Source organism: Perognathus longimembris, chromosome 11 (genome assembly GCF_023159225.1).
Source record: "Perognathus longimembris pacificus isolate PPM17 chromosome 11, ASM2315922v1, whole genome shotgun sequence".
In the NCBI taxonomy this organism is placed as follows: domain Eukaryota; kingdom Metazoa; phylum Chordata; class Mammalia; order Rodentia; family Heteromyidae; genus Perognathus; species Perognathus longimembris.
The window spans coordinates 4,658,435-4,673,265 of NC_063171.1; the positions used below are offsets into that span (position 1 = coordinate 4,658,435).

The window sequence follows — 14,831 nt, forward strand, 5'->3', positions numbered from 1 at the left end:
GTAACATTCCACTTGCATTTTAGGACTTGCACCACTATATTGTAATCCTAGGTGGGGGGGAAGAGAGAGAGAGAGAGAGAGAGAGAGAGATAGAGAGATAGAGCGAGAGCGAGAGAGAGAGCGCGAGAGAGAGCTAGAGTGAGAGAGAGAATCGGCAATTCTCTTGTAATACACCTACCAAAAGTTCTAAATGAAAAATGGGAAAATACTTTGCAAAACTGTAAATCAGCTTAGCAAAAAATCTTAGGAAAATAATCAGATTATTTCAGAGAACATGAATCCCTTTTAATCTTCTAGTACCCTTGTGCATAAATGAAGGATCTGGCCCAAGACAAGCAGTATTAGAAAAGCTAAGTGCTAAATTCAGTCTTAAAACAATTATAATGAGTAGCATTATACAGTTTGGTCATTGAATCAACAGTGATCATTCCAAAGGCCTAGGAATAGTGCACAATTCCAAACAATTTTTCCAAAGTGTGTGTGTGCATAAATATATGTACATATATTTATAAATATATATAAATTTATATATTACGTATATATAAATTTATATATGAATATATGTACATATATTTATACACATATATAAAGTTACTTAGACACTAATGAGATGAAATCACAAAGCTAGCATAGTTTATAGCACAGGTAAAATACAAGGACAATAAATAGTTTGAATGAATCCACTTCTTTTATTGCAGTAACCTCTGTACAAACTGTGGCTGCAATACTCAAGGTTAAAACATTAGAAAAGCATCTGTGTGACAGTTATAATACAGTAATATCAAAATATGATGTCTTCAACCTTAGTAGATAATCATCCACCAGAGCGCAAATCTTTAAATTATTTCTATAGCTTTAAAAAACATGTAATGTCAGAAAGCAATATAAAAAAGGTTGTAAAAGGAAACCTAAAATACAAAAGAAATAATGTAACAAATAAATATTTGATTTAATTGTTAATAATTAGCTCAACACCAACATTCTCTTTGAACCCACTGAATTCTTTACCTATATAACAATGAACTCAAGTACCATGGCAAAATTATTTATGAGTTATCACCAATGATTAATAATAAAAATTTGGCATTAAAATAATCAAAATTCAACATAAATAAAGCAAAAAAGCTTTACACTAGCTAGCATCTCTAAGGATTGCTGAAATTTTTAGAGCACTACAACAATCTTGAAAAATTTTGACCTGGTGTAGTGTTAAGTGAAAATAATGCATTTTTATTAAGTGAAAAGCTTCTTACATTATTTTAGACAGTATTACCTTTCCTGTATTATGCATGTTTAGATGTATTTTATACTTTATACACACATGATGCATGACATTTGGTTTTTGTAATACAGATGTTTTCCTGAATGGGAAAAACCTAAAACAATAAAAATTAAGTGTACCTGTGCATATTTCAAGATAGCAGCACTCAGTTCATGCCCTAGTATATTTAGAAGTTCACACATAACAATGCTCATGAAAATTATGACATATCTACTGCCTTTCCCCCAAACAAAACCTGCAACAAATGGAACAATGCTGAGTTATGATGTAGGAAAAATGGTATAAAATCAATTGTTTGATTTTATTAATATTCTGAATTTAAATGATCTGATCTTCAATTTATATGTAGTTCATACTCATGCAGCAAAAATACTGCACCACTAGGAACAATTTTATAGATTTCTAGTAAGATTCATGAGCCCTGTACAAGTTCTCTACCATTAGAGCTTATTGGTGAACACACTGTGTGGTACTTTACACGAGACGTTCTTGACATTGTAACTGGATGGTAGCTGTGTAAAAAGTTACACTATGTCCTTCAAATTATCTTTGTTCTCCGTGTAATCTGCAATTGGTGACCTGATTTTGAACATGTTTAACTAAAACAAAAAAATTAATGAATCCTGATCACTGTAAAATTCCAGAAACATAAATTTTATTATATAGACACATTTGCATCTGTGTATGCATATTCATGCATCTATATGTACACATGTACATATACATACACACAGATATGTAGTTATAAATCCCTTGAAATGTTTTTAGGAAATCCTTCCTTGAATAAAAAATGAAAAACTTCACATTAATATATTGAATATAAAGCTTTTAATAACAGTACTTATGCACTGCCCAAACTGTAGACTAGTAGACTATGATGTCAAAACAGACATTTCAAACTGGCAGTTTCTCTTGATACAAATTTTAAAGTAATAAGAATGGTTTAAATTTCAATGTTCACAATAATCTGTTCAAACCTGAGTGTATTAAGACCAACTATACTTGACAATTAAATGAATTAAGCCTAAAAACATTTCACTAAGAAACTAGTGGTCCATTTAACCATTTAATAAAATATCTTAACGTTTATAAAGGATGGTGGAGTGAAATCCCATGTAGTGTTATTGAAATATTCTATTACATTACAGTATTTGTCTAAATTTCCTCCAGAAAAAATCTGTTCCTTAGTGGGTCTCTCAGATTTGAGGGAAATTCTAGATCAGGATAAATCTCTTAAATACAAATGATCTTGAGGATTTCTGTTTCAAGAATGATGTGATTTTTTTTTTCAGCATACTATATAGAAGTACATAGGTAAATTTTCAACCTTCATTTAAGTTTCAAATACAGGTATTTTGGGCCACTTTCTCCTAGCTCTACGTTTTTATATACTCACAGAAACCTAACCTTGGGTCCACTTTTTGGATATATTTAAAAACTTTTTTTCATTAGCTTGCCCTAATCCACACCTGTAAGTATCTAACAGATACTTTTACAAAAGTAATAGAAAACATACAGTACTCAACACTAATTGGTCAATGAAAGATGAAAAGCAGTGTCTTTTTTGTTTTAAGGTGGAAGAGACGAAAACCAAAAGTATCTAAAAGGCAGAGTTTGACAGTCTATAAATTTATAAAAGAGGATATATGGATGAAATTTGGTTAATTTCAGAAGGCACCTCAGGCTAAAGGCTTTTTGTACTCTTTTCATCAATCAAAAAATAACACACTTTTATTGCTATTCAAGTAGCAAAGGAAAACTTTACTCTCATGAGCTGCAGTCCAATAAGAATCATCATTCATTAAGACTGAGATATGGAATTGACCAGAACTGAAGTCCTCACACACTATCAATGGAGTAACTTTCCTGTGTGCTTTCAAATTAATGAAATATTGAGAGAAAAGTCACAGTTTGCCACTGTGATGTTAGTGTGTCAATGAAGATTTCAGTCACTTCACTAGGCACTGAAGTACCATTCTGGAGGGCAGTCATGTGTAGAACAATTAAGAATAGAAGGTAAGGACACTCTGATGATTCCCTCGAACTAGAAGGATTGGTGGCAGGTCCTTAGACAGAGCTTCTAACCATGCCATGTAGAGGGCACTAGACACAGCTCCTTTTCGTGCAACTGGGAGACTCCTGGGATAAAAAAGAAGGAAGATAATGAGTAGTGGCCTCTAAGTTGAGAAAAAAAAATTTAAGTTCCAAAACATTAACCATAAATTACAAGATTCTTCTGAGTGCAGGGAAATTATATATATATAGAACAGCAACTACTATGTTCTAGCACTATTCCCATGTTTTCGGGTTTCAAACCAAAGAGTTTTAAACATGTGTTCATTAGGATTAACAGAGAGACAACAAGATGGAGGATTACAAACATGTTTTTTTCACTCCCTGAATGAGTATGAGGTCACAAAAGAGTGTATTCCAAATAGACAAAGACAGAGAGCAAGAAACCATAAAGGAGGTAGTGATGAGGCAGAAAACAGCAGAGAAACTATTCCAGCAAAGTGCCCCCACCTCCCCGGCCGAGTAAAACAGTCTAGTCTACATACTGCCAATACTAGCTGTGGGAAAATGCCAAGCAGCTTGCAAGCCTGAATACCTATACAAGGATTGCTCTGACTTCTCCACTTTAGAAGGTAGCCTTGGTGAAGAAGACATTCTGTGGCTCCCCCATCTCAGAGTGGGACATAGACTTTGTTAGAACTAAGTTACTTTGGAGTCTCAGGATAAGGAACACATGACTTAATGACTCCAGAGCATTTTGCTATAGAATTCCATTACAGGTCATAAGAGGTTGTTGAGAAGGGAGTGTCTGGCAGGACCATGCAGAGAATCAAATTGTGGGAAATGACACTGTCAGCTCATATTGACAGCAGAGGGCTGGGAAGCCTGTTTGCATTGGGTGACATTTGGCATTTCCTTCTGGGCGCACAGAAGAGGTATGGGGTTGACAGCCACTGTTTTCACAGATGGTGGATTGCAGTGAGGGTTCATAACACAGGGCATAGACTGCCACTGGAAGCAGATGCTCCAGATGCAAGGCATTCTGGAGACTGGTGACTTCCTGCCAGGTGAAACTCGAGAGGTAAACATTCAGGTCTCTGGGACTTTGAAAACATGGGTGTTGGAAGGTATGTGTGTGGCTCTACCTCCCCAGACAGAAAAGAATCCCATTACCAAAGGACAGAGGTCAGGAAAACTCTGGGTGGGATGCCTGTGAAGTACTCACTGCTCCCTGGCTGTATGTGTTGACTGAGGAGAAAGACAGAGCCTTTTCACCAAGACCTAAAGGAAGTGATTCCTATAGCCTCTTGTACCTCCCAGGAATAAAATCACATCTGAACCATAACACCTGCCTTTCAGTACTCAATTTTAAATCATATTTTCTTCCTGTTTCTATAGCCTTTCCTTCTATTCCATGTAGAACTGTCTTCTTGTAGATATATCCTCTTATTACGTACATTCTTAACTAGATTACCTGAATGTAATTTGTTTTGTGTTGTCTTGAGCTTTTTTGCCTTTTGTTACTGCTTTGGTTTGTTGTGTATGTGTATGTGTGTGTGTTTATTAACCTTTACTTCACCTCTCCACTCTCTTTCAACACAACATTAACTAGTTTTCTATGATCTCACTTTACTTTCTTATAGCCTCTTCTATTAAGGTTAGACACTACCCCTTCCTTTCCTACATAACCAAAGATTCATTATTCATTAGTGTTATCACTCCCCAGATTTTCTTCCTATCGTCACCTTGGTTAACTAAACTCTTCCTAATAACTCATCTAAAGACACTGGAACAGTAATGATTAGTATTCCTTAGAACTTGGCCAAAACACAAGGGTGTGGCCTATCAACTGTACCAGCTTTTGTAGACAAGCTTCCTCTGGTCAAGTGAAGAAGATACCCACACACAATGTCTTGTGCACTGAAATTATTTGACACATTTAGCCATATTCAATCTACCAACAGGAAAACATACAACTCAGTCACTACCTAGTTACAACTAACCACTGAGAAATCAACTAAAAGAACAGAGGACTGAAATTTCCAGATTTCAATAAACCCCAGTGAACAACAACAACAATATCACTGAACTCACGAATAAGTTATAACTCCTGTACATAAATGAACAAGTATTCTATAAGCCATAATCTGTAACTAACACTAAATATGAAATTTCTCCTTTTTAAATAAGGATACACTTGTTGATGTATATGCTCAGGAGACATGGTATTTTGTCAGAATTTATAAAATGAAAGCTATCTATGGAGGAACAAAATTAAAGAATAATTCTACATGGATTTTACTTTGTCTTTGAAATTTTAATTTCTATTTACAAATTATGGTAGCAGTGACCATTTATCTGTAAGGTTGACTCTTAAATTTCTATTCTTTCCTATCTTCTATTATTTATCATCACCTACATAAATGAACATTAAAGGTACAATAAGAGTTTGTTGCTGATCATCTGCAGTTTTTGGAGACCTAGGCAAATCTGAGTTCAACTAATACCTAGCTAATCAAGTTAAGCAGAAGAAAAACCAAAGTAAGCATCAGTATTTATATTCAATAAAAGGACAATAAAAAGTTAAGTGTCTGGAATACATGGGGGTGAGGATTCATATACAGCACCACTACTTTTCTTATTTTTCTAGCATTATGGGGTTATTTTCACAAGTAAGCTGTCTAGGGTCCCAATTTTCATATGAGATCTTCTTATTCCATACTTGCCTAGGTCTAGTTGGGAATGTTTTCAAAGTTAGGATATTTTTGAAGGGTGAGAAAAGTAAATAATAGGAAGAAAAACAGAATAACTTATTATAATAAATAAATGCTTAGATTCATATAAACTTAAGAGTTGAGATTTTTGTTCCCCTCCTAACAAATGATATCTCCTTATGCTTAAAGCAATGTATACTCACAATGAGACCCTGTTTGAAACAATCACAAAAATACATTTTCATAAAATAAACAAGAAATACTAATACAGACAGTACTTACATGACAATAATATTAGCTGTGCTTGAATGTTCCTTTAATAATTCATTTAACCTGATCTGTCGGTATGTCTGAAATGAAATAGGACAAAAATCATTCTTAAGACAATTTGAATATTAGAATTTAAGAGTGAAGCTCTGTGGAGAGTGTATGCCTAGATGGTTGAGATCTTGGGTTTCCTCAATCCTTAAACCATAAAAAGAAAAGGAAACACAGTTCATAAAATAAAAAAGCAAAACATGATTCAATTTTGGTAGAATACAACTATCTGTTCCCCATTTAGAAACAAAATGGATGCTTCCCTCTTCATATATATATATATAACTTATAGCAGCTTTAATTTACATAACAGATTATCTCCTAGGTCAAACTGTAGTGTTTGGATTTTATCTCTTAGGAAGTTTTTATACTGATCATGATTTATGTACTTACTTATTTTTGGTCATGGAGCTTGAGCTCAGGGCCTAGGCACTGTCCTTGAGCTGTTTTGCTCAAGGCTAGTACTCTACCACTTGGAGCCACGTCCTTAGATCTCAGTCTCTAGTAGCTAGGATTACAGATATGAGCCACCAGTGCCCAGCTTTGATTCACTTATTTATAAACTGAGTGGCAACTGCCGTTTAAGGTGCAAGTATTTAAAAATAATAAAAATATGATTTACAAAACGTTAAAAAATGAAAGAATAAAAAGACAGAATACCTTGGTCTTATAAAGTTCAAGTTCATTATCTGTTATTCGCCATGGTTCATCTTCTTTCATTTTATCTGCAATATCTTGTTCTTTATCATCTTCATGAAGTCTGTAAGGCTCAATCATCTCATCAAAAGCTACAATACTTAAAAAAAAAGACTCTGATAACCTCATTTTATATCACAGGAGGATCTTACACAGTGAATCATAACTTAGATATTTCTTGTTAATTATGTACTAGAATATTTTGAATAAGAGCAGAAGCCAACAAAACAAAACAAAACCCAATATTACATATAAACTTACGAAAACTATAGTAAAAGAACATGCATGAGTATCTCTCTAATCTGCTATAGATTTGAAAATCACCTCTGAACATCAAATCTGTTTTATACAGTTTTATAAAACAATCTCTTCCTGATTAAAACATTACAAATTGTACTTTATTCTTTTCTATTTAAGATGAAATCTTTACAGAGCCTCAGCATTTATGTGAAAGTAATAAAAACTGTGTGATATAAATACCAATACAATTACAACCTCTACACAGTTTTCAGGCAGACTATCCCAGGAGCACACATTTTCTGTACTAGGAGAATTCTTGATGGAATTACTATATGCAAATTCTTAGATTCTCCTATGCTAGCAATGAAACAATGAAAAGTTAAAAGTTATGTAGAATGGGAGCTGAATGCTTACAATGACTATGAAAAGGAACCTATCTGAAATTACAAAATCCTGAAATTTCTGTGGCACTAACAATTTTCTGACAGCACCTGCAAAGCAGTAATAAAATCCTCCTTGAAAATTTTTTTTTTTTTTTGGCCAGTCCTGGGCCTTGGACTCAGGGCCTGAGCACTGTCCCTGGCTTTTTCCCGCTCAAGGCTAGCACTCTGCCACTTGAGCCACAGCGCCGCTTCTGGCCGTTTTTCTGTATATGTGGTGCTGGGGAATCGAACCTAGGGCCTCGTGTATCCGAGGCAGGCACTCTTGCCACTAGGCTATATCCCCAGCCCCCTCCTTGAAAATTTTTATTTCAATATCTGCTACTAGTTTGTTAACTATCAGTTGGCTCCACATATAACTAACAACTGGGAAGAAAAAAAGCCACTTAGGTAATTAGTGTAACTGAATTATCTATGTCTGGGTAGTCTATCCATAAACTGATTGGAAACATGTACAGAGTGCGTATCCAATAACTTACTTTTCTTTTTTTGGCTTAGTATTGATATCGCCTAGGACCATGATATCAGAGAAGTCTATTCGGAACTTGCTCAGCAAGGTAGCCATCCTAGAACAAGAAATGAAGGGCATTCAGGTATGTGAGGAATATAAGTATTTTTATTCTATATTGGGGTGAATCTATTTATTTGATGGTGTCTAAATTACCTGAATAGAGACCACATTTACATATATTCTTTTATTTTCTCGGAATCTCTCCTCAGTACTCAATAATGGGTCGATGAAGGAGGAAATTTGCATGGTAACTAGTTATTTTATTAATCAAAGTGTACAGATAAACATTAAAGAAAAATATTTTAAAAATTGGTTTTTGATTATCCCAATTAAGACAAATGCATATCTTAAGGTCCAAATGTGACTTCCGGGGCCAAATGGAAGATATAGCTGATGGAAGATTAAGTTTATAACATTTATCTTTGATGTTGGCTGGTGGGAATAAAAATGGAAAAGCATCAATAAACTGACTTTTAGGGGGCATATAGGGTGGCAATAAAACTTTAGTAACAATAGAAAAGTTCCAACATATTAGAAAACATAAACAAGATTTTATGACTAATGATGGTTTTTTTTTCAATTAGAGGTATTAGGAAACAGACAAGCAACCCATTTATCTGTTAAATTCACTAGTAGTATTTCTTGCATAATGCACTGTTGTAAATGATTAAACAACTGGTTGAATATGGGTATTTCCTAAAGGCCTGCTATACAACCTGCTAAGCATTACAGTGTCCAAAAAATTCAAATTTAAGAAAAGAAATACAAGGCAGAAAGTGGTATCACATGTACAGTGGTTCAGGAAGGAAACATAACTTAGCAAGAGAACAATGAAATAGGGTTGTATATTCTGAAGAACTGAGCTGGGCAGGGAATGGACATTTAAAAAGAGAAGAGGGAAGTTGGAGCTGGCAGCTCATACTTGTAATCCTAGCTACTCAGGAGGCTGAACTATGAGGATCAGTTTGAAGCCAGCCCTGACAGGAAAGCCTGTGAGACTCTAATCTTCCATTAAACACCAAAAAGCCAGAAATGGAGCTGTGGCTCAAGTGGTAAAATGCCAGTCTTGAGTGAAAAAGTTATAGTACAGTGCCCAGGCTCTGAGTTAAGCCCCAAATGTGGCAAGTACACATATGCGCATGCGCACACAGGTGGTGAAAACTGTGAACAGGAGGAAGATGAGTAAAAGCAAAGACATCAAAGCTTGAAATTACAAACATGTTTAGCACATGTGCAGAAGGACACACTGAATAGAAGGTATATTTGGAGGAATAGGAAGTATGAATGGAAAGGAACATGTAGACAGATCTTCAAAGGCTTTGTCATATTTGCTTCAGTATAAGACAGAGTAACATGAATGATATTTTTGGACTGTCTATATTTTACCCTATAAAATGTATACTATGATAATCAAGCACCATTACATTAATCTTATGCTTCAGTATAAGACAGAGCAATGTGATTGGTATTTCTTAGACTAAGTTTTATTCTATCAAATATATACAAACCTACTAAAGAGGTATTAGATTAATTTAAAACAAACTTACGCTCTCCGGTCATGGTCGATTCTGTTTATTTTTCCACCAATGAATACTCTGATCTTACAGTCCTTCCACTTCTTCTTGGTAGTCAGAAGATAAGGTATCAATAAGGTCAAACCTAAATTATAAAAATATAACAAATCATTTACTAAAATGATAGTATCTCAATTTCTTTTTTTTTTTTTTTGTGCCAGTCCTGGGCCTTGGACTCAGGGCCTGAGCACTGTCCCTGGCTTCTTTTTGCTCAAGGCTAGCACTCTGCCATTGAGCCATAGCGCCACTTCTGGCCATTTTCTGTATATGTGGTGCTGGGGAATTGAACCCAGGGCCTCATGTATATGAGGCAGGCTCTCTTGCCACTAGGCCATATCCCCAGCCCTAGTATCTCAATCTTTAGTTACAACCTTTTAAAAATTATTTTGATTGTCAAGGTGATGCACACAGAGGTTACAGTTACATACATTAGGTATGCCCAACTTATTACCCCCTCTCTCTTTTTTTCTCCCATCTGCCCTCTTCACCAACCCCCCCTCAAGTTATAGAGTTAGCTTACAACATATTGTCTTGCAAGTACTCCTGTTGCATTGGTTCGCCTTTTACCCTTTGTCTTACCATTTTAATGTTCTCCTTCCCTTCTCCAATTCAGACAAACATATATAAAATACCCAGAATCAAATACAAACAAGTGGCAAAAGGGGCTAAATCATAGGAAAGATGAATAGAGAAAAATAATTTCACATAGTACATTAAAAATAACAGTATCAATGATAAACTACTTGGGCCCACATTTTGGAGATCATTTTGCTAGTGTCATCTTTATGTGATCATATGTACATAGCTACTGAGCTATTGTGATTGTCTGCTAGAACTATCCTAGACATATGCTAGTGAGGGAGATCATAGAGTTCATGTTTCTTTGAGTCTGGTTCACTTCATTTAGCATGACTTTCTTAAGTCTTTCCATTTTCTTATGAATGGGACAACATCATTCTTTGTGATAGAAGCATAGAATTCCATTGTGTATATATACCCCAATTTCTTGGTCCATTCATCTACTGAAGGGCATGGCATCTGGGTTGGTTCCAATATTTTACCTATGGTAAATAATGCTGCTATGATCATGTCTGTGCTGGTAGCTTTAGTAATGCCTTGTTTGTGATCCTTTGGGTAAATGCCCAAAAGTGGGGTCTATCACAATTCAATACAAATAAGACTCTTTCAGTCCAAAAGCTATTAGGGAATAAGAAGGGAAACTCAATAGTTAGGGATCTTCAGATAGTGTGATCAAATGGGAGAGAAGCCTGGCAGTAAGAAAATGAATCATATAGGCAGGATAGAAGAACTAAACAGATTTACTGATTCTAATAGGATTCAGGCTTCATACTGACAGGTGAAAGAGACAAGACTGGAGATGTTTATCCAATGTCATATGTACACAAATATGTATATGGTATATTTCCCAGGGAGAGGGCCTGGGAACAGTAATATTCTGGCAGCCACAGCCAATTTAATACCCTGATCTTTACTATTCTCCACTTAACCAAACCAGGGCTTGCTGGACTAAAGGTTCATTCATGGGTTATGTTGACCAAGTATAAAAGTACAAAACTGAACCTGCAAAATCATATTATTTTTGAAAGCAACTACAAGAGTGTGTGGGCATGACAAGTTGACACAGCAGTTAAGGGAGATCTTACTGGCTAAATATGGGCAACTGGAACATCAAAACAAATGAGTAACAATTTATGTAATACTGAACAATCCATAAACAAATACTGATAGAAAAGAGAAAGATTTTCATTATAATAAAGTGCCAACTAACAAAAAGGAATGGTGGGAATGGACACTTCACCTTTTTTTTTTTTTTTTTGGCCAGTCCTGGGCCTTGGACTCAGGGCCTGAGCACTGTCCCTGGCTTCTTCCCGCTCAAGGCTAGCACTCTGCCACTTGAGCCACAGCGCCGCTTCTGGCCGTTTTCTGTATATGTGGTGCTGGGGAATCGAACCTAGGGCCTCGTGTATCCGAGGCAGGCACTCTTGCCACTAGGCTATATCCCCAGCCCGACACTTCACCTTTTGACAACCAACACAACAATAGCACAACAGCTTCTTAACATCAGTGGATATAAATAAATGTGTTTAGTCTAAAGACAGATAGCGTTATTAACATAACCTCAAAGTAACCTCACAAAGATCTGTAATCAAAAAGAGGAAGATAAAAGCAACTTTTCAGTGAGTAAACCTGGCAAAAAAACCCATATGACTCAATGGTTCAAATTAACTCCAAAGTGTCAGGACAGATTAACATCAGTGCTACCCTGCTGTAGAAAAGCACAGCACCATTTCTGTGATATTCTGCCAAAACAAATAACCTAAAACTAATTGCAAGGAAACATCTCATGGTGGACAAAGTGGAGTGACCTTTCTATAAAATGGTCTACACTATTAAAGACATGACAACTAGTACTGAGTCTGAAATTAAATCATGCTCTTTGAGAATGTTAACAAACTTGAGTGACATCTACAGATGCAAAGTACATGCCATTTTTAGTACTATTTTCACATATACAGTAAGTTTTAAATTATCTAAAAAATATACTAATGATCTTACCTCCATCATCAAACAGCCACCAAACATCAATAGTATTCTTTCCTTGTTTTTTTTTAAATTGTGTACTAGCTTCAAGGAGCTTTTGGTCAGCTACATTTAAAGGTACAACAGGGCCTTTGGATTCTAAAGGACCAAGAAAAAAAGATCTGAGAGAAGTAAATGAAGTCCTTTTGTTGCATTTCTGTAATTTCCTAGTTTTGCATATTTCAACGTTTTTATACAAGTGACTATATATGGTAACCATCATAAGCTTGCAGTAGTTTATTATTATATACTTTAAAATGTTGATACTTTCTTATAATAGCATTTCTCACCCAAATTATCTCACTTGCTTTCTAATATGATGAAAGATTCTGATGAATGTTAGTGTAATTCTAAATACCACTCCAAAAATTATACTTTGCTAGTGAAGACACTTTAGGCTAACTGGACAAATAAAGTTTATATCTGCTGTGTGAAAATATTTCTTTTGCCCTCCAGAATCTCAATGATTTACAGCTCATACAGCATTTTATTTAAAAAATAAAGAAGTTACTGTCAGTATTACAAATAGCAGAAGGGAGTTGAAGATATACCAATACCATCTTACAATGACCACAGTAATACCTTAGTGTAAGGGTCAACTCCTTCATTTTCATCTTTTGTCCTCTTAATATGTGATGTCCAATTCTAAAGCCATATAACTCCTACATCTTTTTTAAAACCACCAAAAGATGATGGGAACTCTGTGGAAGAGAACTTCTCTGCTGCAGCATTAAAGGACAATATTATATATACATGTATGTAGGCACATATATATGTAGATGAATATATATATATATATATATATATATATATTCTCCTTAGCTCTGTCAACAAGCAAATGACTAACAAAATTCCAGTACTGAAATTTTAAAAGCAGAAATCCCCAGGAGGAAATCTGGTCACTTTTTCAGGATGTCTCTGTCATTCACTTTTCATGCTGCCATGATATATGCAAACATGACAAATGATTTTGTGTGATGAAATAATATGGCTACCAAACCACACTGCTCCGAAACTCTCACCTCTAGCTCCTGCTCATAAAATTCATGTATGTTGACATGACTGTATCTCCCAAACGCAGCAAGACTGTGAGAAATATTATAATTTTTGAAATGAAAAATATATTAGTATCAAAATTGAGGACTCTGCTTGGTACAACTGATGGTAAAGAATTCAAGTGACACCTTTATCAGTGTCCCTACTTATCATCTAAACCATGCAGTTTAAATAAAGAGAAAGACAAGAACTGACTTTCTGGTTTCAGTATTTCAGAAATGCCATGAACTTGCCCCAGGAAGCTTTAACTGTTAATTGGAATAATAATAATTTTGCTAATCTGCATTTAATAAATAACTGTAACATCACCTCACCATGGAAATAAAAACTAAGGTAAAAAGAAAATAATAAGGTTGGAATTAAAGAATTAACAGTATGAAGAAAGGGATTAAAATAAAATGATGAAAAATGCCTGCCTTTTTTCAACAGTGGTTGAGTTGGAGTCTTGCCATCCTCTTCCTCATCTAGATTATGTTTAAAAAACACAAAATATTAAGTTAATTGCCTTTATATTTATAAATGAAAATTAAATAGAGTACATTTTTTATAAACAGAACATAGCATGAAGCAATAGTCCATGAAAATGATCAAGACTGAAGATTAGTATTTTCTACACTGAATGTTCAAAGATCTTAAAAAGCAAGTATTTTAGACTCTATAAAGTGAATGATTAACAGATCTGCCAACTTCTATACTCTCATATTTTAAATCAGTTGAGAAGATGCCAAACTACAGCTTGTAGAGAAGAAGTGAGACACTAAATATTGACTTTGCAGACAACATATAAGTTTGAAACTTGACATTCAATCACAGGGCAGGTGACTGAAACACAATTTTAGGAACATTAAATACATGGGGTGAGGTATTTGTACAAGTTGATCACTACTAGAAATACCGAGGCATTTCATCAGAGATATAAGTCTTATGCTTCAAATAAATGCAAAATTGCACTGGATTGAGTTTCTTCAAACAAAATTTATGTATGTATATGTACAAAAATGAATCCATTCATGTCTCAATATTTGTCAGTTTCTTCTGGAGCTAATAGGTTTACACACTCCTTTTATTTATTTTTTGTTGGACTCAGGGCCTGGGAGCTGTCCCTGAACCTTTGTGCTCCCGGTTAGTGATCTACCACTTTGAGTCACTTCCAATTCTCTGGTGGTTAATTAGAGATAAGAGTCTCATGGAATTTTCTTCTCAGATCTCAGACTCCTGGGTAGCTAGGATTACAGGCGTGAGCCACCAGCACCTGGCTATTTCTATTATTTAAAACACACACTTTGAATTTGGACAGGGATCTTGAATTTGAAACCCAGATTTCCAATATTACCTCTACACCATTCTCCTAGTTCTTAGAGCGTGAGCTGGTTACCTAATTCCTGA

At 35.0% G+C, this 14,831-nt stretch overlaps 1 protein-coding gene across 1 annotated transcript in view; it reads right to left on the reverse strand.

The window, feature by feature from the left end:
• Nucleotides 1–666: 666 nt before the first annotated feature.
• Nucleotides 667–14,831, reverse strand: part of Slc12a2 (solute carrier family 12 member 2) — an 83,147-nt gene continuing 68,982 nt past the window's right edge. The window contains exons 21-27 of the mRNA XM_048357905.1: nt 13,862–13,909; nt 12,366–12,488; nt 9,762–9,873; nt 8,183–8,269; nt 6,988–7,123; nt 6,292–6,359; nt 667–3,421 (exon numbers count right to left, since the gene is read on the reverse strand). Coding sequence (XP_048213862.1) covers nt 3,286–3,421; nt 6,292–6,359; nt 6,988–7,123; nt 8,183–8,269; nt 9,762–9,873; nt 12,366–12,488; nt 13,862–13,909 — 710 coding nt within the window. The 3' untranslated portion in view covers nt 667–3,285. The remainder of the gene's footprint in view (nt 3,422–6,291; nt 6,360–6,987; nt 7,124–8,182; nt 8,270–9,761; nt 9,874–12,365; nt 12,489–13,861; nt 13,910–14,831) is intronic.